This window comes from Pteropus vampyrus, unplaced genomic scaffold, assembly GCF_000151845.1.
Source record: "Pteropus vampyrus isolate Shadow unplaced genomic scaffold, Pvam_2.0 Scaffold15, whole genome shotgun sequence".
Lineage (NCBI taxonomy): Eukaryota > Metazoa > Chordata > Mammalia > Chiroptera > Pteropodidae > Pteropus > Pteropus vampyrus.
The window spans coordinates 4,238,747-4,265,986 of record NW_011888796.1 but is presented as its reverse complement, the minus strand read 5'-3'; the positions used below and the strand labels follow the sequence as shown (position 1 = coordinate 4,265,986).

General features: G+C 39.7%; 2 protein-coding genes across 3 annotated transcripts in view; both read left to right on the top strand.

The window, feature by feature from the left end:
- The window catches only part of MTHFD1 (methylenetetrahydrofolate dehydrogenase, cyclohydrolase and formyltetrahydrofolate synthetase 1), a 51,296-nt gene extending 39,167 nt beyond the window's left edge, over positions 1–12,129 (top strand). Inside the window, exons 22-28 of the mRNA XM_011384476.2 lie at positions 977–1,018; positions 3,407–3,507; positions 4,337–4,514; positions 6,814–6,921; positions 7,460–7,612; positions 10,402–10,495; positions 11,878–12,129. Coding sequence (XP_011382778.1) covers positions 977–1,018; positions 3,407–3,507; positions 4,337–4,514; positions 6,814–6,921; positions 7,460–7,612; positions 10,402–10,491 — 672 coding nt within the window. The 3' untranslated portion in view covers positions 10,492–10,495; positions 11,878–12,129. The remainder of the gene's footprint in view (positions 1–976; positions 1,019–3,406; positions 3,508–4,336; positions 4,515–6,813; positions 6,922–7,459; positions 7,613–10,401; positions 10,496–11,877) is intronic.
- Positions 12,130–12,517: 388 nt separating this feature from the next.
- AKAP5 (A-kinase anchoring protein 5) lies at positions 12,518–23,837 on the top strand. 2 transcript variants are annotated; one of them, XM_023527088.1, is made up of 2 exons: positions 12,518–14,184; positions 19,948–23,837. In XM_023527088.1, the coding sequence occupies exons 1-2, from the start codon at positions 14,181–14,183 to the stop codon at positions 21,195–21,197; spliced, it is 1,254 nt and encodes a 417-aa protein (XP_023382856.1). In that variant the 5' UTR covers positions 12,518–14,180; the 3' UTR covers positions 21,198–23,837. The 2 variants fall into 2 exon arrangements, with proteins under 2 accessions (XP_023382856.1, XP_011382791.1); XM_011384489.2 differs by lacking the exon at positions 12,518–14,184 and adding an exon at positions 16,812–17,032 and having other exon boundaries at positions 19,643–23,837.
- Positions 23,838–27,240: the final 3,403 nt, after the last annotated feature.

The following is a 27,240-nucleotide window of genomic DNA, read 5'->3' as shown; positions in this document are numbered from 1 at the left end:
CACAACCAACATTTCTCTCTTGTACCCCCTCTCTCACCCTCACACCATTGCACCTCCTTTCCTTCTTTCTACTTGATCTCACGGTCTGAAAAAAAATACCAGGCACTTGAGAGGAGGGCTTTGCACACACACAGGTCTGTCAAGGAACCAAACCTGCTGCTCGCATTACCTCACAGAGCTACATGTAAGGCCGAGAACGAGGTAGCTCAGATCCCTGCTTCCAGCCCTGCCTGTCTGTGGCCCCTTTTGGAGCTGGAGCATCATAGTCTCTTTAAGGAATGGGAGCAGACCAAGCTGAAAAGCTGAAGGCTTCTTAATCTGTGCATTGCCCACAGTGGGGTCCCTTCACCCCCATGCTCATCCCTGGGGATGCAGCAGGGCCAAGCCACCAGGAACCTTTGTTACAGTGAACTTAACTGCTTAAGTATTTTGACACCTTTAAATATGCTGTGATAGAGGAAGAGAATCTATGTGTCGTTTCTCTCTTGTTTGTATTCTCATGTACCGCAGCTCAGCTCCACAGGGCATGGGTTGGCTCTTTGGACCAGCTCATGATCCTATAGCAGGGCTTATCACAGATTCCATCCGCAGACATTTCAAGGTGGCCTTTGCAAGGCTGACAGCTGCCTTTTTCCCTACGCTCACCTTCACTTCCACACCTACTGCCATGTGCATCACTCACTGAGGTTTTTGTCCCTGCCCAGAACATGGCCTCCCCTCCCCGCCCTCATGGATCTGTCCTTTCTCACTTTCTTAGTTCAGGCCACAAAGGCCCCCACTCTATCAAAGCAGTCATTTGTGTTTTGTCTTAGGATTGCTCATAGGCCCAAAATCCTTATGGCAGGAAACAACTTTATACTGCTGTATATCCCCCAAGCATGCAGTTTCTGACCTTTTAAACATGGCAAGCACCACTGTAAGTTAATACCTAATTGTAAGTAGAAAATGCCTCTGACTTTGCTTCCTTTCCTTCCAGGTTACTGCTGGACTGCCTCTTCCCAAGGCTTACATAGAGGAGGTAACTTCAATCATTTCTAATCACTTGACCTAGAAAGCACCTCACCCTGAATCAGCGTTTCTCAACCCAGCTCATCTGAAAAGGAGTGGGGATATTGCTCTGACTCGGGGTGCCCCTGGGAGCAGGGATGCTAAAAGGCCTGCAGTGTGCTGATGAATTGCATTAAATGAAATTGGGAACAAGAGCCTCATGAAACAGAATTACCTCACGTAGGATGTCAGTAAAACCACTGCCCTAGATTGATGATGCGTTTTCAACTGGCAGTAATTTTGCCCCCAGGGGACATTTGACAATGTCTAGAGACATTTTTGATTGTTATGACTCTTGGGAGTGCTACTGGCGTCTAATGGATAGAGGCCAGGTATACTGCTAAACATCGTACAGTGCACAGGGCACCCCCAACTACAAGGAATGATTTGACCCTCTTGTCAGTAGTAGTGAGGCTGAGAAACCCTACAGTAGACTAATGGAAATTTCTTTGTCTTCCCTGTAGATTGGCTGGTTGATTCCCAAATGCCATTCAACCCAGAAACAAGTATAGGGATCTTTTTTGAAATGTCTTTTCCTCTGTAGATTTAAGTCCATATTAAAGGGCCAAGGTATAGTCAGCATCCTGGTTATTTTTCTAGGCAGAGTTTTCATAAGCTAATTTGGTTTATTGCATCAAGCAGGAGCTCGAGGAAGAATTATGAGCTCAAACCTTTTCATATTCATATTATTTACCGTCAAAGAAACATCTCTAGAGCCAGTTTGGGGTGGTTCTGTGAGAGGCCCTCCTGTGAGATGGGAAGGTCAGCTGCTATCACTAATTCAATTTTTCTGCCTTTTTTGGAAGGTTTTAAATTATCAAGCAATATAGGGTCACTGTTCAGGCTCCAAGTGAAGTATTTCAAAAGCAGCTAGAAAAGAATTGTCGGTGCCTTGAGTTTGCCTGTCTTCTGAGTTATGATTTTCCTTTTATGGTCATTTGTCTGATTCACGCGTAGGAGGAGAATTCACAGTTCTGGCCCTCCTGCCACCCCACAGCCTTTCCTGTGTCTAATTAGAACGACTGCCCCTAACTGGCCCAGCTGGTATCTTCATTTTAGAAATTCTGTTTATTTAAAACTGTTCTCAATCAGTCATATATATTAATTAATTGGTTTTCATGTAACTAAAGGTAAAGAATTAGCAGTGCTTTTTAGAATAGCAACTGAATTGCTAATCTCGGTTTCCAATTATTAAAGGAAAAAGGCATAAATCATGTTTGTAAGAATCTCAGGTTTTCTTTAACAACCCATTTTCTGTTGTTTCATGTAATCTACAAACCAAGAGCTATTACTGCTGGTTTTTGCTCACAATCTAGTGTATATATTTTTATAAATAAGACTAGTATATTTTTATTTTTAAAATATTTAATGTATTTTAAGCTTACAATAAAATATTCTTTAAAAAGTAAGCAATATAAGAATATAAATATGATTTGAGTCTTCTTAACAGTTTAGTGACTGTTTCTCAACCTTTAAAAAAATCTCATGAACATACAACATGTATTTTTGCATTTGTCCGTAAATGGAATTAAGCTCTCCATAGTTTTGTGACTTAGTACATCTTTGACAAGTCCCAGGTAATACAGATTATCTCATTTTTCATAACATCTCCATGATACATATTTATTGAGTGTATATATCATAATTCACTGGTCCAATCCCCTGTTGAAGAGGTTTGTGTTTTTGCAGTTTTCCAGTGCTGTAAGCAGTGCTGCAGTAAACATATTTGAAAGTATGTTTCCTTAATTGCTTTCTTTTAAATTTCATAGTATTTGGTTCCTAAAATTGACATTTGTTTCTTTCGGTTATCCCCAGTGGAGGTTCATGGTTGAGTTCGTTAAAATCTTTGACAGCATCACTGATTACTTCCTGTTTTCTGACAGTACTTAATAGCATCTGTATAATGAGTGCTAGGCTCTATCTTCTGATGGAAGGGTCTGCGTAACACTAAGTAAAGTTAGTTTGTACCATTGTGCCATGTGAGTAAGTAAAATCTATAAACGCAAGGATTATAAACATTATTTAAGGGCATCTGGTTCCCTTCACACAGCAAATATGCCAGTAAGATATGGTGTGGTGATAGCGAATATGCCAGCTCTCATGTTTTCAGGACAGCCAGGACACAAGCACAGCTCCACTCCAGTGTTAACATAAAGGCTGGCACAGTGTTATGGGCTCCCTGTCGCACACTCACTGTGGTGTGAGACCTGCATCAGGGGATCCACTATCAGCTTGTTCTGATCGTGAGTGGTTATTGGCTCAAGGAGACGGGTTCCCTTTTAAGAACAGCCCGCAACTATTTTCAGCTCTGCTCTCTGACCTCGCAGAGAGACCAGTACTTTTACTGTTGTTTTTCCAGAATTTGGAACTGGTTGAAAAAGGTTTCAGTAACTTGAGGAAACAAATCGAAAATGCCAGAACGTTTGGAGTTCCAGTAGTAGTGGCCGTGAATGCATTCAAGTAAGTACAATGTGTCAGAGTCAAGGGGGACTGTGGAAAATGGTCAGAAAAGCTTTTAGCTTTATTTTGGTTCCGTTACTGCTATTGGTTATTAAGCCTGTGCTTTAGGAGCCATAAGTGAGAGCCTGCGATATGACGGGCACCGCATATGTCACAGCGAACTCATCACCTCACTGGTGCACTGAGGGTCCACTGTTACATTTAGCTTCTACGGGTCTTCTTCTCTACTGGGTAAAATGGATAACACACAGACCTGAAGTTAAATGTTCTTTTTTGTCTCTAGAGGCCTTTTGAGCTAACAGAAGGCCATAGACCTACGGAGTTCCATTATTTCTCTGGGTCTGGTGGGATGCTGTCTTGACAAAGAGTTGAACGTATTGAGCTGGAAGTGTTCCTGCAAGAGAGAACTTGTGTGGGTTGTTTAGGTATTGTACTGCTGGTTTTGGTCTTGTTATAATGGCCTAACCACAGCAAAATGGAAAGCAAGATTTTTAAAAAGCGAGTACTTAATGATTCCTATGATGTGCCTGGAATGTTCTGAGTACTCTGCATGTGTTTACCATCTAAGCCTCATGACATCCCAATGAAATAAATGCTATGATTATTCCCATTTTACCCACATGGAAATCAAGGCACAACAAAGCTTAAGTAACTGGCCGAAAGTCACCTAGCTAGTAAATTGTGGAGCTAGGATTCAAACCCAAGGAGTGTCACTTGATTAGTGTTCAGTTATCAGCAGGTAACTCACATGGGTTTTAATGGCAAAAAGACAAGATTCTGTCTTCTTTAGCCATTGTCAATGCTTTAACATGAAGTGTTGCCTTTACAGGACAGATACGGAGGCCGAGCTAGACCTCGTCAGCCGCCTTGCCAAAGAACATGGGGCTTTTGATGCCGTCAAGTGCACTCACTGGGCAGAAGGGGGCAAGGGCGCCTTAGCCCTGGCTCGAGCCGTCCAGAGAGCAGCTCAGTCACCCAGCAGCTTCCAGCTCCTTTATGACCTCAAGGTAGGCTACTTGCTATGTGCCAAAAAAACAAAAACAAAAAACTAATAGCACAATGAGGTTTCGGTGTGGCTAACTCTGTTTAGGGCCCGTGTTTAGTAGTTTCAACCCTCTAGGTTTGATTCCCATGTAGGCGAGTTACACAACCAGAGCCTGGACCCTCAACTCCAGACAGCTTTCTTACTAATGCATGTTGCCGTGTACTTACAGAATAGAGGGTCCAGGAGGTTGGCTTACATCCTAACTTTTGGAAAAGATCACAGTACAGTCTCTCTCCTGGCAGGAGAAAGGGTTATATGTAGAACCAAGAGTATAATGCACTACAACCTTTAACCTAAGGCACCAACCATATTATGGCAAATTGGCAAAGGGCTACATCAAGCTCAGAAAAGTATTCTGACCCCATCCCAGTAAAGCAGTGTGCTCTTAAGCTTACTTCATAGTACAGGACTGCCTGAAGTTCAGAGGAGTCCTTAGATACAAAACCAAAGCACTCTGGCAGGCTTCAGCATTCTTTCCATCCCCAAAGAAACTGTATGATGTCTAGCCCAAGCAGAAGCCCTGCTTATTCTGCGCAAAATACAGTTAGTTCAGAGAAAAGTTGTTCATGTTATAGGGTTGCATTTTGTTTCTATTTTTCTGTTCATGTATTTCACAATGTGAGTGGACATTCAGTAGTATACCCACAACTGGAAACTTCATTAGGAAGGAACATGGGATGGTTGTGGCTAATTCTGCTTGTATTCTCTAAGCTGGTTCTTGGCTTGGTTTTTAAAAAATAATCATAGACTTTCAAACATAGCCACAAAAAAGTAGGAAGAAACCAAGAAACCCTGTTACTCTTGAATTTTAACATTCTTTTGTTTCTCTTTGCCCCTTGCAGATATAATACACTGACAATTTACACTCCTATTGGCATGGACATTTTCCTATTGAGCTTTAGTGTTACAGATTGGTTCGAAAATCTGTTCAACCAATCATCTTTTTAGGAAATGCCGTGAACACAAATTTGCAAACAAATGCAAAGCATTTATAGGCACCCTCTCTAAGCCCCAGCTAACAGTGCCTACTGTTAGGAATCCCCTTGAAAGCAAGCGGGAGACCTGGAGGAAGTGGGATAATGAGGACTTTATAACCTATTTCCACTTGGAACTTTCTTTGCTCTGACAAACAAGAGGCTGTCACTTTTTGTCTTATTCAGCATCTGTTGGTCTTAAATCACCCCTCAACAAAGTACTTTTGCTTCAGAAGTTCTGGATGTGCCTTGGCATTTACAGAGCCTAATTATAAGATGCATATGAAAATAATCTCTTTATAAGCCATAATTGAATAGTCACTTCATCCGTACCCATTATGCAGAGCCCGTTCATAAATTATCACTGTTTAGTTTAAAAGGGAATTTTTATTTTTATAGATTATTCCTTTCAAAAAACAAAACTCACCTAATGTGTTCTCTTAGCCTTAGTTGCTAAGGAGTATAGAGTCAGATATATTGCTTAATTTTAGTAATTTGCTCGTCCAAGTTACCCATTTCCTTTAGGCAATTTTTCTGTGCTGTTTGCTCTGAATCCTAGTGCCCTGAACTAAGCTCAGCAGCACTTAAGGAGCTAGGCCCCACTTTTCTGAAAGCTTTGCCCTGGCGGAAGCAGCCCTGTGGTGCACAGGCCCTCGCTAGTTAGACCACTGGCCTCTGTCCATTGCACTGTCTGCTTCAGGCACCATGGAGGGTGTATCCTTTCGTACCACGCCCAGTGCGTGTTGATCATATAAATCACCAGGTTGTCTTTTTAATACATAAATGATTTTGTTTTTATAACTATTTGTAATAACAGCAATTAGCAATCAATATGTTGTGTTAAAGGCAGCATCTGCTTCTCATGTATAAACCAGGAGTTATATGGATAGATATTGGTTGTCTTATTTTATAAACAGTATCCCAGGTCTGCTTTGACAAGAGACTGCTCTCCAGTCCTAGAACATTACTTTTTGTTTATGAAGAAATATTATTCTGGAGTTGTCAACAGTATTATTTATGATGTACCTAGTGAGATCCTAAATATATACCCACATACACAGTAACTTTACTTCTTTGGGACATTTTCCACTTGTAAAATCTGAGGCTTGCTATTAAAAGAAACTGTCTCTAACCCAGGAAACCTCAAACTATTTGCAAATCTGTCTATATATAGAGAAACATCTTCAGGCCTTTCTGGGGACTCTGACATGGAATGCGCCCATGCCCCAGGTAAGTGTCCTCATGTGTATCCAGTCACAGTCTCTCCCTCTTTTTCCTGTCTGTTAGCTCCCAGTTGAGGATAAAATCAGGATCATTGCACAGAAGATCTATGGGGCAGATGACATTGAACTGCTCCCCGAAGCTCAGCACAAAGCAGAAGTCTACACAAAGCAGGTAGCTGTTCTGCATTGGTTTGTTCTTTCAACTGTTTATAAAGTGGGCCTTGCAGTCAGTCAGAATCCCAGACCTCTCCCAGCCCTTCTCTGGGCGGCAGCCTTTTCTCTCTTGAAGTACTGAGTTTGGATTAGGTGATCCAGTCCCAAGTTCTTCTCTACCCATAGGTGGTGTATGAGTGTGTGGAAAAGCCATGAGGAAATGTCTTACTAAAACATTGAGATCCCTCCTATCTGCACCAAACTATCATTTGTAGCCTCCTGTCTGCACCAAACTATCATTTTTAATTGGTGATATAGATGAAAATAACATGCTCACTTGTGGAATACAGTTGTGAGTACTTACCTCCCTCACCCAATAGGTTCTTTCCCTTTTTTTAATCTATAATAACTAAGCTGGAGGGCAGTGAGGTAGAGATAGATATAAAGTTTAGATGTTTCAAATAAATTGAAGGATCCATGTCATCCCAATGCCCAGATGTTCTTTGTTGTGGTGTCAGCTTTTCATTTGTCCTACTTCTGTTCCCTTCTTCCCCCAGGGCTTTGGGAATCTGCCCATCTGCATGGCCAAAACACACTTGTCCTTGTCTCATGATCCAGAGCAGAAAGGTGCGCCCACAGGCTTTGTCCTGCCCATTCGTGACATCCGTGCCAGCGTTGGGGCTGGTTTTCTGTACCCCCTCGTAGGAACGGTAAGTGAGTGGTACAGGCAAAGAGAGTTGTGTGTTCATCTCTGTTTCTCATCTTAAATTGATTGCTGAAGGCATCAAGCAGATGCCAAATGAGCAGAGTTCATTGCTAAGGAGAAAGTTGGAGTCGGGCCGGTTATGGTTAAAATTCTTGTGCCGTGGACCATCTTGGTGTCAGTTCAAGGATGAGGCCGTGACTGCTTGTACTGAATGACAGTTCTGTTTCCAGTGACAGTATGACCTTGACTGAATCCAGAATGGGCCTAATTGATAGGCTGTGATAGTGCTTATATATATTCACAACTGACATTTACTGGGTGCCTTTCATAGATTAACTCAGTCCTCCCAATAGCCCTGTGAGGTAGGGACAGAGGCTGTGCACCTCTTGGGTCTTCTTGAGAGGCCTAGAGCTTATGCCTGAAATTCAGGGAATTCATTGTTTTTGAGTAAAGAATTTCTCCCTTAAAATGTGAATGAACCCTATAGCTGTGAAAGGAGATGGCTTATTTACACTTCAAGATGAATTATCAAATGCCTTCTTATGGGTTTTATGCATATTAAAGGAGGAAAATTGCTAATAGGTAGAAGAATACTGAAGGACATAATTGCAGTTTGGACAGACTTTGTCCTGGGGTTAACATTGATCCCGTCCCAGGTTTCCCTGTTAGAGCATTCCTGTGTCCTATATCTGCAGGTTACACTTACCTGTGATACAGGATTGAAATATTAAACTAAGCCAATAGAAAAAGGAAACCAATAGATCTCCTTTTGGAGCTCTATTATTCTTTCAATATAGTAAGAAAGTAGTAGGAGGTGGCATTATAGATTTGAAAGTGTAGAACATTAAAGCCAAATCCTATTTCATCTCTGCCAATTTTGGCCAGGGGCAAGTTACTAAAGATGTGAGCCCTGCTCCTCTCAGTTCTCAGTGTGGGGCAGTATCATCACATAACAAGGGTGGTCAGACAAATGCCTGCAAACCAGCACCTCCTCAGCCACGCTGGCGAGCAGGAGGTTTAGCTTTGTTACAACATTCATTAGTTCTTGGGATTTGTAGAAATTCCCTTCTAATAGGAATGTTAAACCATTTACCCAGCACTTTGAATACTGCAGAAACTCTTTCTGGAGAAATTGTCAGCAGCTGCCAGCTGAAAGAGGAGTAGCTGCAGTCTGTACTGTCACTTAGGATGTGTGCGCGCAGAGGGGTGAAAGCAAAGCTAAGTGGTCAGGCCAATGGGAGTTTGCCTGCAGTTCAGAGAGAAATACAGCTTGCCCAGCGCAGGACGGTGTGCCATCTAGAGCAAACCTTCGCAGTAGGAGCCAGCTTGGACCAAGACATCTTCTCACGTAAACTGAATGTCCCAACAGTCACTATTCTCAGTACCTCCTAATTATTATTGTTTCCTGAACAGGACTTGGAGGATCTGGGTATTTTATGCATTAATTCAAGGTGTGGTGGCTTCTTTTTGGAGTTTTATATCTAAGTTCATATGTGTATGTCCCCATAACCTTATTTTTAGAAATTTTGTGATTATCAATATGACCAATGTTTCCAGTGTTTCTCCAGGGGAGAAAATTTCTCTTTGGGAAAGAGTAGAAATACTGAAAAATCCTAATCACCGTTTTAGGGACCATCCTTAGAATTTTCCACCAGCATGCTCGTTCATGCGTGTCTGTGTCAGTGGGCGCAGGTACTTTATAATGTCATCTTCAGGCTTTTCCACTAGGTCTGAGGACCCCTCCTGTCCTTTCCCCTCCTTTCCCCACATCCAGCAGTTGCTCATCTCTTTCGTGACATCAGATCTCTATAGTATGTTCTGGGGAGTAGTGATTGGCACTCACATGTCAGAATTAGGTTTTCTAAAGTGTAGATGTTTTGTGTTACAGAAGGTGACTCATTCTTTTCTATGACATTTTTATAGTTAAGTTGTAGAAGTTCAGCTTAAAGTCTTTTCCTGTCTGGATCTAATTTGGAAGTTGTATATTCATTATACAGGACATTGTTGCAGGTAAAATTCACTTACAAGCCTATGAATTTACATCTAAGTTATGTCAAAGCCAAGCCTTTAGAAAAGAAGAAAGTGCAAATATGATCCATAAGCATTACAAATTCAGTTTTATAAGGCCAAATTGGACAAGAAAACATAGTTATTGTAAAACCATCTAGATTATGTACAGAAATGTCTTGGCCCAAGATAAAGGATACTAATTCCTAATGTTGTGTTGCCAAAGCAGAAATAATATGAGCATCTATACAAGTCTCATTAAAACAAAACTGAAACGCAGACAAGCCCTGCACCTTCTATGGTCTTGTGAAGTGAGGGCTGAGGAGGTGAGTAACTGGCTCCTCAGCCTTGCCAGCACCTGCCATGGAGGATGAAGGTGGATGCACACCTTCTTTTTGCAACTGTCAATTTGGAAGATGATAGTGAACCCTGGCATTTGGTTTGCTGAAAGACATGAAGGTTTCACTCTGATGTCATAGCAAGATCAACGACTTGATTTTTTTGTCCTTACCTTTTTAAAGATTATTTTAAATTATAGTTGACATACAATATATTAGTTTCAGGTGTGCAACTTAGTGATTCAACATTTATATACCTTACTAAGTGATCACCACACTAAGTCTAATAACCATCTAATGATTTGATTTTTAGTGTATAACAAGAAGAGTGCCACTTTATTGATGACTATAAAATAATCTGTCTTTGCGCCTTGAGCTTTCTATCTGAGAAGGTAGGGAAAAAAAGATCACTTTAAGCTTATTTTTAATGCTATTTCACATCTCCTAGATGAGCACAATGCCTGGACTCCCTACCCGGCCCTGTTTCTATGATATCGATTTGGACCCTGAAACTGAACAGGTGAATGGGCTGTTTTAAACAGGTAAGTCGTTACTGGTGAGAGCTTATGAGGCACATTTATGAATTATAGGACTCCAACTAAAGCTATGAAAATGTGAATTCTGATGTTTTCAAAACATTTCAGACATCACTGAGGGGAGATGAGGCAGTAATGAGAGTTAGCAGAAACCAATGAATGAAGTATTGATATTTCAACACATTTTTGGATAAAGCACGGCTTGTCACGAGTTGGCAGTGGAGGGGAGAAAGCTGCCGTCCAATGAACTGTGGAGGGACTGCAGGGAGAGTTTAAGCCTCTTCTGCCGGGGCCCGGGAGGCTCCGGGCTCCCAGCTGACGGCACGTGGGAGGACAGAAGCAGCTGCGGTCTATATACTCTGAATAGACAGTTAAACAGGAAGGAGTTGAGTAAATGTCCCAGAAAGTAGAAAAGAGAGGGAAACAGGACCAGTATAGGAGTTCTAGCATCTTAAGTGAAACTCCTCAAGTACTCATCACAATGAATGAGTCATCCCAGCACACATCCAGTTGAAATTTCAAAAGCATCAAAGATGAAAATCCTAAAAATCATTCCCCAGAAAATGGCTTGCGTATGAAAAAAGGAGAATTAGACTGAACACCTGTCTCCTTATTAGAAATGAGAGGCTCTTATCGGAAGACTACCCTCCAAGTTCACAGGGGAAGATGACTTTCCACCTGTATTTACACCCTGCCAAATCTATCCAGATGTTTTCAGACACGTACAGGTTCCCCACTCCCACATCTCTCCTAGAAGAGGATTTAGCAGTCTACTGCAGCAAAATGAACGAACCATGAAGAAGGAAGATACGGTTTTCAAGAACCCGAATCCTGATCTGAACAGTAATGAAGGGGAGTCCTGACAACTGCAAGTGACCTGGAATTACAAATCCAGTGTGGAACAGGACAAGGGAAAATTGAGAAGGACTAGAAAGAGCTAGAAAAGATAAATGTATCAAAGGATAATAGTGCAACACAAAAGTTCTCACATTGTTTAAGAAAGTAAAGGTCCACGTAGGAGCAGATTATAGTCACCATCTAAGCAATGGTAAGGATGGTTGCTTACAGAAGCAACTCTGCTAACAAAGAAGAGAGGCTGCTTGAGGCTCAGGGAACACTGTTCTTCAAGAGGGCGTGTGTGGCATTGGAAATGTCCCCTGGCTCATGCCTGCTCTGGCCTGGAACAGTAGTCACGTAACCATGATGTAAATGCCACATATCATTTTCAAGTGTGTGGACTGACGGACCTTAGAGGACTTGGTTGTGGGAAAGGATGTAATGTTAACAGCTTCGGCATTGTGAGAGGGTGATGATGGTGCAGTGTGGAAGGGAAGAAATATTTCAACACTTAGAGAAAACATGTATTTCCTGTTTCTTTTTCCTTCCAGATTGTTCATCTTCAAGAAGCTACTTCGAAGGTTCGGCCAGCGTGTATTCAGGCCTGCTGTCACTTAGGGAATGTGGGAAAACGGAGAGAAGTCAGCCCCCGCCCTGAAGACCTTCTGAAATAAATAGTGGGATTTCCCCAGAAGCCCTTTCTCTGGTCATAATTCCTGTCATCATGTATAAATGAACATAAATCATGCACATGTCTATTTACTTTACTGAAATTCCACAGAATAAAAGAAATCATTTTGCTATCTCAGTGTTTAAATATAAATTGTGGCATTAATAGACCTCTGCAATACCTCTGCCATCCTATATGAGCCCATTTGCAGGGCAGACCCCTGAGATCGAAGAAGCAAGTTGCAATATGTACTTTATGATACTGTTTTGTTTAAAGGGGAAAATGGTGCATGCGGCTCTATTTATGGGAAGACACGTCAAAAGAAGCAAGGCATGGAGGGATGGGCCAGTGTCCGGTCCGCTGACCGCCTGCGCAGCGGGTGGGTGGGAGGTGCTCGATGGACCCCTAGAATCGCGTCCCCTGGAGATGGCCAGGAAGAACCAGGAAGGTCATTTGTCCATAGGAATCTTCAGCCAGTGTGATCCTTTTTGTACCCTGGGAAAATGTTCATACAGGTTTTTGTCCTGCACTTAGAATTTCCATTTCTGTCACAGCTTTAGCACCATTTATTTCTAGAGTCCTCAAGGAAGGCTAGTCATATAGCACTAACTGTAGCTGTTGGTTCAGCAAGTATTTATCGAGCTTTTACCATGTGCCTGGGCTCTATTGCTCCCTACAGATTTTTTTTTTTTTTTGCTTAAATGTTTTCCTTCTTCTTTTTTGTCTTCTGTACTTCCTCTCCCATTTTCCCCTCCCTTTCCCCCCTGTCTTCTTGCATTGGATCCTTCCAGAAGATGTTGCATCACCACTGGCATTGTGGCAGAGCAGTATTTTTCCTGGGGTCCTTTGTTTTATTATTTTTAACCCCAGCGTCATTTAACAACAACGTCATTGTTGTAATACAATCAGTTTTGCAGATCAAAGAAATGATGGCAGTGATTTAGGGGCATATGGCAAAGGAGTCATGAGTGCATAGCCCCAGCTCCTCCATATTTTATACATTGCCTGGCACATTGTACACTCAGTGGCGGTGTCAGTTCCTGTTCCAAAGCATTATTTGGGCCCTGTCTGCACAGAGTTCACTGTTTCTGTTGTGTTGTTGTTGTTTTTAATGTCCTATAAAACCTCATCTAGAATGGGACTTGCTGGGAATTCAGTTTGTAAAGAGAAGAAAGAAGTCTATTGTCAAATATGGTGACTTAAAGACCATCTTAAAGTATTTAGGCTTCCTCATATCACTAAAAGCCATGTGGGTTTAAATCCTTAATGTTGATAGGAATAATAAACTCAGTGGGGGAGGAGGTTTATAAGTCAAAGATTATGAACAAAGCACTAATATTATAAATAATGCAGTTTTTTTTTTTACCAGGTATTGCTTGGAATGAATGGACCATTACTGCAAGAATTTCCTAAGTAGAAGTACAGTATGCTTTCAGTACAAGTTCAAATGATACAACTCACTTTTTCCACTTGGCAGTATATCTTAGAACTTTTACTACATCAGCAGTTTGAAGTTTCTTTTGGCTGTGTAGTATTTAAACAGCCCTCTATCGATGTATACTTACCATCGTTTGATGGTTTTTGCTATTACAAATGGTGTAGCAGTGATACTCCCATAACATGTATCTTTGCAACTTGTGTAGAAGCATCTATAGGATAAACCCCTAGCAATGGAATTACTCAAAGAGTGATTTCTATCTTCAAAATGGGTGCTGACCTCTGGTTGGAAATGTGAAGATAGGTTAGAACAAGTCTGTAAATTAGATTTATATCTCCATTTTACAGAAAAGTAAACTTCAAAATTGCACTGCTACTTCCTGCCAGATGAACTTAAGGTCAGCTGACTCCAAAGCTTCTATTCTTTACCATCATTCTGCCTTTCAGAGCTCTTTCTAGAAGGCAGCCCCTGCCAGGTTGTATAGAAATGGACATCCCATTGTGACAGGTGGAAAGCTGTGCCCATTTCACATCCCTTCAGAAGGATGGGGTAATAAAAGGTGGAAGAAGCAGAGGGAAGAAATAAAGAGGTTAAGAATGCTGCTGAGTAATTAGTGGTCTGGGTTTTGTCGAATTGATGCTTTAATCTGTGATGAAGAGGTGATGAAGGCATAAAGAACAGAAAAATAACTGCAGGCTAATTGGAGACCTGAATTCAAGACTTGCAGGAGCATTAGTGCTTGAGGTATGTGTTGCCAGAGAAGATCTGGTGCCTTTACTTTGGGGCTAGTAGTCCTAGGTCACTGGCCTTCTTGTCCCCATTCCTACCCTCTGGGATGCCAATGCCTTCCCATGTTTGTCATAGTACTGATAACAGATTACACCCTCTCTGATCTGCACTTCAGAGGCTGTTGATGTGCACTGAAGATGTATGTACACACAATTCAAAAAAGACAGCATTTATGCGCTGTCAGGTGAAGCCGATTACAACAGAATTACTGCCGTGTTTGTGTTGGCTGGTACAACCCTGATGGCGCCTAGGAACAGATCCAACTACCAGACAACTGGAGCCACAGGTTCACTTAATGGTGTACCAGGGAAGAAGGGGTGGCACGCTCATTCCCAGAAGATCTCAAATGTAAGAATGAGTATACCAAAGAGTTATAAACCATTTTCGGTAGCTACAGGCCCAGGCTGTGGGTGGATAGGGGCTAGGATGGGGAAAATGGTATGCTCCATAGAGATCAGATAAATATGTAAGCTATTTTATTGGCACGTTGTATCTGGTGATGTTAACAAGCTGTAGGTAGGATAATTTCTCATCAGAAAGGAGAGATATTTATAGCCTGTTTCTCATTATATAATGAAAAGCTACTAATGGAAGAGCAGACAATGATAAGGGTAATAGCTTACCGTCACTCAAGTGAGTTCAGGGATGACAGCTTCTTTCATGCATGAGGTACTGGGTACATTTTTTTGAAACTCAGATGTCGCATTGGATTCTAGTCATATCCTAAAAACCACAGTGCAGTATTTTATTTACAGTACTATACTCTGTGTGTGTGTGTGTGTGTGTGTGGTAGAGGTCGGGGATGAGTTATTTGTGATATACCTTAAAGGAATTTCCCCTTCAAATACAAAATCAATTCACTTCTTACCTCAAACCACCCTTCAATTCCCTTTCACTAGTCTTTTTTTTTTTTTCTTTCTTTTTTTAAGAAAAGCAAGGGGAATAAGATCCACAAGTCATTAAGGTGGCCTTCGTTTTAACCTGTCCCTTGTTTCATTGCCTACTACTTCCTAAGAAGACAGCTATGCTACCCTGTCTTAATCTAGATAAGCTCATCTTATTTTTGCCTGAAGTTGTTGCTAACTCCTAGATCTGCTAGTTGAGAAAACTTGGATCTCGATGAGTAATAGCACCTCAACTGGTTATGAGTAGTATGGATTTCTTTTGGCTTAAGGTTCAAAACTAGCAACCAACAGGGTTAGCAACCCATCTGGGGATATAAAGGACATTTTCACAGAACAGTCTTTGCTGAATGAACAAAGACAAATTGAATTATTTTTTAATTGAATTATTAATTACAACTAAAGTAAATGCTTGTGGACTTTCCTGTTTTATAGCTCTTGTCTCTTTTATCTGTAAATTTAAGATCTAGAGTCAACTTTGCTATTGTATCCTAATAGTTTTTTCCTTAATAAGTCTCAGTGAAAGCTACAGGATCTTACAAAGGTAATACATATTCCTGGAACTACATCCAAAAATGGCTAACAGATTTACTCTCCCAAAGATCATGATCCTATTGAAGAAAGGAGCTAAGTAGAACCGCTGCTCAGTAGTTCTTCCCTGGCCACGACTGGTTGGATGCTGTGCCTGGGAGGGGAGAGAGGAGGAAGCAGGAACTGTGCATCCTGCAGGACCTCACATCTGGAGCTTGTAGGATTGCCCTTGTAGGTAGTATTAAATTCAAAGCGAGGCACCGTAAGCTCTCATAGCAACACTTTTCATTGGTGTTAATGAAAACAATGTGTTATGTGTATAAATAAATGCTTGTGGTGCTTTTCACTATGGCTAGCAACTTGTCGACTCAGAAAATGTATGGAAATACACCACCTAGCCAGTCGGGCAGGAGGTAGATGTTGCCTGAGCCCTTTGCTCTGATTAGGACTGAAATTGTAAGGAAAGCCACTTTTGTCCACACTCACCCCACCCACCCCTTAATTGAGATGGACAAAGTTAAGTGGGCATCTAGCAATATCCTGAAGGGAAACACAGATAACGTGTAAGCGACCTAAACTTATTATTGGAAATATGTAAGGTATAAAGGACGAATGGGGATGGGTTTCTGTGCCCTTGTGACCTTGTCCACACAGAGATTGCGTCGTCTCTACCTGCCCCCTAAACTAGGGACGGGAGGGTCTGGGGCTTGGACCTCCGACAGCCTGTTTGGCAATGAACCATGATAACCTCTTTACATCCACACCCACTCCTGGGAAAGTTTTCTTTTCCTGTTTCAATTCAAACAAATGAGATCTCACGCTGCTTAGTTTTGAATCCTACTTTAAAAATGTGCTATCTGCTGTATCTTTAAGTATTAAGTGTGCGTGTTGGGGAGGGGGCGGTTATAATGTGAGTACCTGTAATTTAAAACCGGATTTTGCTACTTCGCGTCTCAGAAAATGCGGAGCTCACTGCGTGGGCCCCCGCCCCATCTTCCCGCTCTCTTGGTGGTTCCCTTGCCCTTGTCCGGATGTGGTCGCGTAGCGTAAGTTCGCGCCCGGGCTGGGAGCACGAAGGTCTCCTCCCAAGTGTGTGTGTGGCGGTGGGGTGGGATGGGGGCGGAGGGAGCAGACTGCTCGCAGGTGGACCTGCTGATCCCCACCCCCAGCCCTGACCCCGCCCCGCGCCCACCCGCTCGGCGCGCATTGGTGCCGCGGGCTGTCAGTCCTCGCGCTTTGGGGAGGGGGCGCCGCCCGGCTGCGGTCCCTCTGCAGAGGGCTGCTCGCTCCGGGTGCGACCGTGGCTTCTCGGTTGCCTGGGTGCCGGGCCCCGCGACCGCCCCCCAACCTGGGCAGCAGGGACCCCAGTGCCCTCGGTAAGTGAAGGAGGGCGAGGAGGTTGCGGGGAAAGAGGGTACAGGCCAGTGTCCGGTCCGCTGACCGCCTGCGCAGCGGGTGGGTGGGAGGTGCTCGATGGACCCCTAGAATCGCGTCCCCTGGAGATGGCCAGGAAGAACCAGGAAGGTCATTTGTCCATAGGAATCTTCAGCCAGTGTGATCCTCATCAACTCTGCCCATCTACCCTCTTAGCTTCACAGCTAGTCCTAGATGCATGGATTGCCGATAGCTTTTTTTTTCCCTTCTTTGCCCTTTATTCGCGGGAAATGTGACTTTGGGTTCCTGGCATTATAATTGTGCAGATAGCTTGAAGCTGGGTTATCTGTTGCACGCCCCCGGCACTTTCCTTTTTGAGTAGTTTATCCTGCGCTCTAGCTCATGCCATAAGGCGCATCAAGCCAGAACGAAAGACGCCTTCCTCCAAGAGGAAGCTTCATGGTCCACATCTTCTGGTGCTGGGAAAGAGTCACTGCTTTTCTCAGGGAGTGGTTGCTCTTTGCCTCCTTGCGTCTTTGCTCAAGGGAAAATGGAAGGGATATTTTTTTTAGGGCATTAGACTTGCGATTCTATTAGTAAATGACAACAGGGACTTTAAGATTCCTGAGGCGGTAAAACTACCCTTGCAGGTTAAAGACGAATCATTTGCAGTCTAACATTCCGCCAAGTTTTAATGGCTACAGACTGCATTTTTCCCATTTCAGTTAATTTTTTCTTTGGATATTTGCTTTATTTCTACGGTGTGATAATTGTTCAAGGGAGCTCAAGCAGTTGTCTTTGAGGAATCCATATTAGTTTCAAATGATACATCCCTAAACATGATCTAATTTCAACATTTGTTATACATCCTCTAGCTAATAAAAGTTCTCAGGAGCTGAGGACTCACAAGAGGTGAGAAGACTTAAAGAGAGCTATAATCAGCTGTCGTTCTACTACTTATGGAAGCATTATATGAGGAGGGACACAAAAAATGTTCATATTTTAGTTCCATCATTGTTATAGGATGACTTTATCTTTCTGTCAGAGGCATGGAGTATGTAACAGCCAACCTAAGGGAATATTTACTTAGATCATAAACTGATTTTCAGAGTTCCAGTTCCTTCTGTGGTTCATAGAATCAAGAGCTACCTAAATAAATCTTCAACAGTGAAAGACTTACAAAAAAAGAAAAAAGAAAAAAGTACAAGGAATGAATCCCTTTGCTTATTTTAGGACCTCCATCAGCTAAAATTCATAGGCTTTTTGTTAGATGATCACTTCATCTCTTCATTGGTGCTGTCAAACAAGTCCGTGGATTAATTTTTAAATATACCTTTATGTTTATATATTATCAGTTTCCAAGTTGTACAGCTTATCACCTGTATTTGGCTTTCAAATTAGTTCTAAAACCAAGAAAATAAAATTTAAGGAATTTCAAAAGCTTGATTTTAAAATAGCAAGAACTCAGCCTAATCTTCATTCAATAATGAGTTGATGGGAGTACATTATGGTTAAATAACCATTAAACATTAAAAAAAATATTTTTGACTAGTGAATCTAGTGTAGATTAGCATCTCCAAACAATTCATTTTTCTCATGAAACTCTAAAAGCCCAATTGCAGAGCATGGTCTTCAGAATAAAAACAGACAACCTTGGGTTGAATCTGAGCTCCATTACCTACTTAGCTGTGTAATCTCAGGCAAGTTGCTTAATCTCTCTAAGCCTGTTTCTTCATCTCTTGATGGTGATACTACCACCTACTCACTTTGCAGTGCTGTGGGGGAGGATTAGAGATGTATGTACAAGTGCTTAGCACTTCTTTATATACAGAAGTTGCTCAACAAATGTCAGCTATTATTATTATTCACTCTTACTGACCTTCGACTATGTGCTCATTATGTAAAATGTTTGAACAGCAAATACTTAGGGGAAAAATGTCAACATACAACTAAATCTAAAAGTGGAGAATGACAATAATGTTAAATTTCCCCAGAGCATATATGAAAAGTAGCACCTCCTTGATGGAACATACATTTTTAGAACAGAAACCTTATGGTATAATGGGAAGAACATTGGAGAGTCAAAAGTCTTCAGTTCTAACTCTGGCTATGACCTTATTGACTACATGGCATTCGGCCGGGCAACTGCTCATTCTGGTACTCAATTTCTTCATCTGACCGGACTTGATTACTCTCAAATAACCTCTAAGATCCTTTGTGGCTTCAGAATTCTTTATTGCATGTAATAAAAATTACATTAGCTTGCTTATTGCTCTACTCTCCACTGTTTTTGTTGTTTTTTGTTAACTTATAATTCAGAGTTGTAAATAGTTCATAAAGACATCACAACTAAAGAATTGATAAAATAATATCGGATTTGCAGAATAATCCAAAATGAACTTTTAACAAAGAGAACAGAGCGAAATATATTCACACTGAAATCTTTTTGATGGGGCAAAAGTTAACCCCAATTTTTATTCTCCAGTTATTCTCAGTAAGTTATTATATAGGAAATATGCCTGATAGAATCATATACATTCAGCTGAAATAGTCTCTATAGAAATCAACAGGCTGATGGTGAAATAAAATACCACTTTCTTTTCTCTCATCAGGCTGATCTTTAAATAAAACAAAGATCTACCAAGTAAAGGGCTTTCATGAAGAAATTAAAGAGAGAAATTACAAGTAGTAGAGAAACCAGGCATTTGTATGCTGGAGAAACCACCTCAAACAACTGTATGGAGTAAGATGAAAGGAGTGAATATATCTGGAAGATATTTTCCTTAGTATGATATTTTTGCCCATCTTTTTGTCATAAACGGCTACCAAAGAAGCAAGAATATCATTTACCAGAGAAAGAAAGAGTGTAATGTAAAAATGGAGACCACAGTTTCTGAAATTCAAGTAGAAAGCAAAGATGAGAAGAGATCAGCAGAAGTCAGTCCTCAGAATGAGAGGCAGGAGGAAAAAGCATCAATGCTTTGCTTCAAGAGAAGAAAGAAATCAGCCAAAGCAACGAAGCCCAAAGCTGGCTCTGAAGCTGCTAATGTGACAAGGACATGCCCACCAGAAGCAGGAGCTTCTGATCAGCCACAACCCCCAGGGCAGGCCTGGGCCTCCCTCAAACGACTTGTAACTCGCAGAAAAAGGTCAGATTCTTCAAAGCAGCAAAAGCCCTTTGAGGCTAAAGTACAAACTGAAATCAATACTGAGGATGCTGATCTTTCTAAGAAAAAGGCAAAATCCAGACTTAAGATTCCCTGCATAAAATTCTCAAAGGGAGAGAAAAGACGTAATCATTCCAAAATTATAGAAGATGCAGACTGCAGCGTCAAAGTTCAGGGAGAGGCTGAAAGGTTGGATACAAAAACTACGACCCAATCAGACGACCAGGCAACAAAGACCAAGTCCACCCAGGATGTAAGTGGAGGTGTCTCACAGAAAGAGGGTGATGAGGTCTGTGAATCAAATGTGAGCAACAGTATAACTTCTCCTGGAGAGAAAGTGATTTCAGTAGAACTTGGGTTAGATCCAGAGCATTCCGCTATTCAAACAGGAACTCTAATCCTTGAAAAAGGTATTGAAAACATTGAGGAAAAACAAAGTGTCCAACCCCAGCAAGCAAGCCCACTTGAAACTTTAGAAACAGAACATCAACTACCAGTGGTTTCTGATGCTCCTCCTTCACCTGCAATCTCAGATCAACAAATTGTAGAAGAAGCCAGAAACAGTATCCTAGAAAGTGAACCAAATTGGAAAGACTATGAAAGTGGAGAGACTGTAGATGAGGAGAGTAAGCCAAAAAATACTGAATTGAGTCAGGAATCAGATTTTAAAGAAATTGAGATCAGTGCAGAGAAACCCATACCGGAAGAAAGCAAAAGAATGGAGCCAATTGCTATTATTATTACAGACACTGAAATCAGTGAATTTGATGTTAAGAAATCTAAAAATGTCCCGAAGCAATTCTTAATTTCAATTGAAAATGAGCAAGTCGGGGTTTTTGCTAATGATAGTGGTTTTGAGGGTAGAACTTCAGAACAATATGAAACACTTTTAATAGAAACAGCTTCTTCTCTTGTCAAGAATGCTATCCAGTTGTCTATAGAACAGTTAGTTAATGAAATGGCCTCTGATGATAATAAAATAAACAATCTTCTACAGTGACTTAATTTCCAGATCATAGGAAAGAGAAACAAATGTTTAAAAATGAACTATCTTACATACTTGTGACATTTCTTATTCAGTAACAAATGAGAGATTTTCATCTGTGGAATTTAAAGGTACAATTCCAGCCCAGATGTGCTAAAGAATCAAGTTTATAAAACCATTCCTACCACTAAAATGCAGTCACTTCTGGATTGGAAAAAGTCAGTACAGATTGCAATGCAAAGTGACATACAAGGAGTTGCTAAAATGGCATGTGAAGATTGGGGTGCCTGGGAGAAGGAAGATGTATTTTTTGAGCACTTACAGTATGCCATGATCTCTTTAATATCCTCTGTCAGAAAGTCTAGTTTCCTTTTGATAGTTCAACGTGGTGTATAGGTTATCATTGCATTCGGTTTTCAAAAAAAATTTTTTTGTTACAGTGCACATTTATGCTGTTTAAAATGGTGCATAAGGTGAGCTTTTTTGTGTGAATGTGATTTATAGTTGTTACACTCCTAGGCAAGTAGTCTTACCTCAGAAAGAAAGAAATATATTGCATTTCCCCAATTTCAGCAGAAAATGCATGTTTGAATTAAATATGGGTGTTTTCTAGTCTTGCTCAAGTCCCTTACAAAAGCCATTGTCAAATTACTTCAAACAGGCAAACAATCAAGTGCAAAGCTGTGGAAACGGAGTACATTTTCCCTCTTCATCTTTCTTCTGCCTCCCAAAAACCTGTATAAATCTATTTCTTCACGTGATCATCTGCTGAAAAGATTTTTAAAAAGCAACAGAAACAAAAAGGTGGAATATTTTCCATCCAGGAGAAGGCAAACTTCCCAAGTAACAAGTTATCACAGATAACATGGGCTTGTCTTGCAGGATTACTTCTTTAGAGACCATATTCATCAACTCTTCTCCAAGTGAGAAGAGTGGATTCAAAGCCAACCTGGCAGTAGAAGTCCTAAGGGGTTCACATAATAATTTAGTGAAAATATTATTCATTCTTGGCCGAGAATGAGCCAAGTACAAGGTTGAGTAGAAAGTGAAAAGTTATTGCTAACATTTAAAGTTGTATTTTAAATGTCAGTATTCTTTCATTGTGCCTATGTGTGAGAGACACTATTATAAAACATTTTACATTGAAAATTAACTTTTTCAAATTAGTTTTTTCAATCCAGCTAATTATCCCTTATCAAAAAATGAACTTAATATAACAAGAAGGGCTTATTTGTATTTTATCCAGTTATTTAAGTAATCAACCTCATCAATGATTGCTGTATTTTTTGAAAAAGTGATTCTATTTCAATCTTTTCTTGTGGCCATAATACTATATAACACACTCCCCTACCTCACAGGTTAGGGCTCATATTGTATAGTTCCCCAGTGTCAAACTGAGTGACAGCATTACTCTGAAAGTAGATGAAGTAATGAAGAGCTTTCACTTGAGTTGTAAGGTATTTGTTAAAGAGTAATTTGTACATTCTTAGAGAAAAGAATGTACATTAGATGTTTTTAAATGATCTGGTGGCTTCTTGAATTATTTATGGATTGCAGATAGAAAGTATGTGCTAATTTGTCCTGTAGAATCTTCTTTGTTTAAATACATATTGACACTGCTGGCAGAAGAACCTAATCTGACTTTGGAACTGAACTAAATAAAGATATTATTAGCAAGATTCTTTGCTGAAGTGCAAAAGTACTCTCCCAGATTTTCCTACTTTCATGCTTAGAACCTTGGGGAGAGGGAAACCCACTAAAATCCTTCAATTTAGCAAGATGAAAAGTGGATCTTTCAAAATACATGACCCAAGAAATCAATTTTAGTTTATAACTTTTAAACAAACAAAAATACTGCTAAGTCATCTTTTCTAAAAGTACTCTTTTTAATTCACTATATGTGGTGCTAATGGACTTGGATAGCAACCAGCAAACATATTTAAAAGTGAATAATTTAAAAAACCTGATTAAAATTTATGCATTTTACAGTGTTCTGAAAAATCCTGCCTTCATTTACTGCAGGGATAGCTCAAGCCAATATACATGCACTGTCAGTTTTTAGTAATCTCTTATGAATCAGAAAAAATTATAGCACTTAACAGTTATTAAAAAATATTTTCAAAGGTTTAGGCATATTTATTTTGAAGTTTTAAAAACAGATACTAGGTAAATATGTGTAATGACTTTTTATTTGTTAAAGCATTTTATCTAGTCCTAGGTTTCTTTTTCCCCCTCACTGTGGTTCGATATATATTTTTGGTTAGAACGTATTATAATTTATTGTTTTTGTGATGAGATATATACTCTATTTGCATTCATTCTTAGGTGGTTTCTTCTCAACCTTTTCTATTGAAACTATCTGGTGAATTAAATAAGTAGGATTCCAGTTTGAAAAAGGAATCCAGAAATTAGTGTTTCGATATGATTATATCTTTCAAATGGTTAAATCCTACTACAGTGAATTCCCAGGTGATCCATATTCCTTTGTTGTTATAGAAATAATTAGGAATCAGATGACTTAGAAGTCTCTCATTAAATTTTTATTACAATGGTATTTATTTTAAGCAATTTGATTTTATATGCAAGATATTAAATGAATATAAATAGGTTCTCATTCAATTCACATCCATTTAACAATATTAAAATGATCATTTAAAAGGCAACTTAATAATACCACATTTTCATTTAAATTTACTGTGGTATAAAAACTGCTTTTAGTGAACATTTATTAAACAGTAGAGACTCGGTTTCTCTTTGAATTGAGTGTTTTACAAGGCTGGTTGGTTTATCAGATACTTCTTAATTTTTCAGGATATTATCTCCCCCCCTTTTAAGAGTCAAGTATTATTCACTTCGCTTTACAACCCGGCGTATATTAAAATCCTCCACTATTTTATGTACCATTATTCACTTAACGATTTTCTCAAAGTACTTTATAGGATATAAAAATAGTACCCAGTAACATTTAGGTAAAGGTTGCAGAAAACAAAAGAACTTTGAAACAGAAATTAAGTTCTGTGCCACCTCCTCCACTTCAAAGAATAATAAGCATGTGGCAAAAATGTAGTTCTTCAGAAAAGCTGTCTGCATAATTTTCCTTCAAGGAAATCTATTTGACAGCACAAAGTCTGTAACGATCTTAATTGGTCTACTATTTAGTGGAGTCTTAAAAACTCTATGATTTATTTCTGAGATTGTTTTTTCACTAGTGTGTGTGAATAGCCTTCTTGCTAAAGGTTTTTCAAGATATGGGTCATGAGAGGGCACCAATCAAACCTGGCTTCTGCATGCAATTCTAAGTTAACTTCGCAATTTCTTAGTTGTCTTATTTTTTATAGTTTAGAATTTTTTTCCCAAGGATTTACAGCAGCATTTAAAAAAATAATTGTTAAGCTTTAAAATCCCATCGTTTGAAAAGATCCTTTTAATGTCAACTTTATTCTACTATGTAAAGTCTACTTTCTAATTTCATCTGACACTGAATATATCAGGGGTTAACTTTTCTGCCTGTCGTTTCTGCATTTAAAAAATCCTCATTTTAAGGGTTAGATTTCTTTAGATTCAAATTCCTATAATGTCTTATTGTGTAACATGAAGTTTCTTATTTTACAGAATTCAAAATTTCAATATGTAGTACATTTTATGGTACATTTTTAAAAATAATTTTTGTAATGATACTTATAAAAATTTAACAGAAGGAAGCTACATAAAATTTAGATGAAATTCAATTTGATTCAACATGTGTAAGGTATATAACACATGCCAAACGCTGTTTGATAAAGGGGACAGGCTCCGTGCCCTCCAAGAACTCAGCCTAGTGAGCAGCAGCAATAGGCACTGGGACAGGGGTTAAGGCAAAGAGCCATAGGTAATGCAACATCGTGAGTACCACAGAGGAGAGAATAAGGAGAAAATGATTAATTTTATCTGGTGTGGGGAGGTGGTCATATAAATACAGGAGCAGTTTGAAAGCATTCAGCTTCTAAATAGTTAAACAGTATATTCCTTCTGGTTTATGAACAGGTGCAGAAAAAAGCCTGCATAATGTTACATATTTATAGTCGTTCTTTGTCTGTAAAATGTTAAGTGGATGAGCTATTATGAAAGTAAAAGTTCCATTTTGTGTTTCTCATTAAAATTAGTACTATATTACTGTGGATCAGATGCTAATATTAAAAAAATAATACTCTGTAGAAAAAGTTTTTAACCTGAATTAATACATGTACTGACTGTTAATACAGAATAAATGTTATATTGGCTCATGTTTACTTGATTTACCCAATCTTTTAATAGAAACATGGTATATTACTTTCATTTCCTTAAACTATAAAGATCACACTGACCTAACTACGGAGTTAGCACTACCTAAAATTCTACTGCTGATTGATTGGGTGTGTAAGACAGACTTCACAGTGACGTGCCTTTTAAAAGAGTCACCTTCAGCAAAGAGAAACACAAATATCTAGACCTTGAATTCAATTTCATTGAACTAATTTCACATAAAGAACAATTCTGATGCCTTCTATGAATTTGACAGAGGTGCACTTGTTTTCCTTATCTCTTGCTATACTCATTAGTTGCCTTGTCTACATTATATTAAACTATGAATTGTTAATAATCTTTATGGTTTTCCAAATAACTAAGCAATCTTGATGTGAAAATGCTTAAAGTCATTCAGATGGTACCTACTGAAGCCAGGTGTTTCAAAAGTTCTGTTTACTGAGACACTGATTTTATTCTCATGTTGACAAACCTGTTTTTTCTTAAGCACAGCCCAATAATAATAATTGGGCTATATGAAAGAATGTACTTTCCAATCTTGGGACCTATTTAAAGTTGATAGTGCCTTAAAAGCCCTAAAACTAAACTGTGTTCCAAAGCAAAATGTCTTATTAATGTATAAACTCTGTACATAAGGTATTTACTATTTCACATTTTGTAGAATTAAAAATGTTTTATTAAACGACATCTTTCTAATATAAAAGATAAATTACCTTTTGTAAAATTTGTCCTCACAGGCAATTCTGCTGAAATCTGGAGTCCCCAGCCCCTTTGTGAGTACCTGCCCTCCTCAACCCCTGAAAGCTTGAGATCACCAGGGGTTAAGTTCCTGAGCTTAGGAAAGAGAGTGAGCTATATGTGTTTGTACACGAGCACACTACACTTCTACAGAAAATCCTCAGCAAAGCTGAGCACAGGCACCATGAACAATTAAGGAACACCTAGGTGAGGGGAGAATGGTGCAGTGGCCCCCAGCCTGGAAAACTCCCAAACTGAAAGTAGTCTCTGTAAATTCCAACCTATCTTAACAGCAATGGTATCGATGTCCAGCAGTTTCTGCACATTTGCAAAACAAGGCACATCTCCCTATGACTCATTTTGTCACAAAACTCAAATAGGACTTTCGGTCTTATCTTGATCTGTATGAAAGTGCAATTATGAGGCAAGGATTAAACCTTTCACATACTTTTTCACAACTATACTTGTAGCCATAAACCCCAGGCCTTCCACTTCTGCACTCTTGGGAGTTGTGGAGCACAGGGTGACTCAAACTTTTTATTCCCAAATCTCTACTTTGACAGCTATACCTTTAGGTCACAGAAAAGTCTGGTCACAGGAAGGTATGGCTATAAGTGGGTCTCTGGGTCACATCTGTGATCAATCACGATCACAACTAATGCAGCTACAAGCATGCATGCTCAAATCAAGTATCCTCATATATAATTACATATAAATGCAGACATTTCATATGGAGAAGCCATTTGCAGCATAAAAACTTAGTCATAATATCACTTCTCTTTAAACAGGTCATCCAAAACCAGAGTAATTCAATCCTGATCAGAATGGTTAGACTTGTCCTTGTGCTCTGTGTAAGGCTGTGATAATGGCATACAAAATGTCAAAACAATTAGTCACTGTTCAATTCAGGTGCAAAAAGTCAACCTGACTTTATGATCTTTTATAGAGATGTACCACAGCTTTATCAATAATTTTGCTGATTTCAGAGTGAATTGCTTAGAATTATCTTTTTAGTTTTATGGATTTCCTCTATACCTTT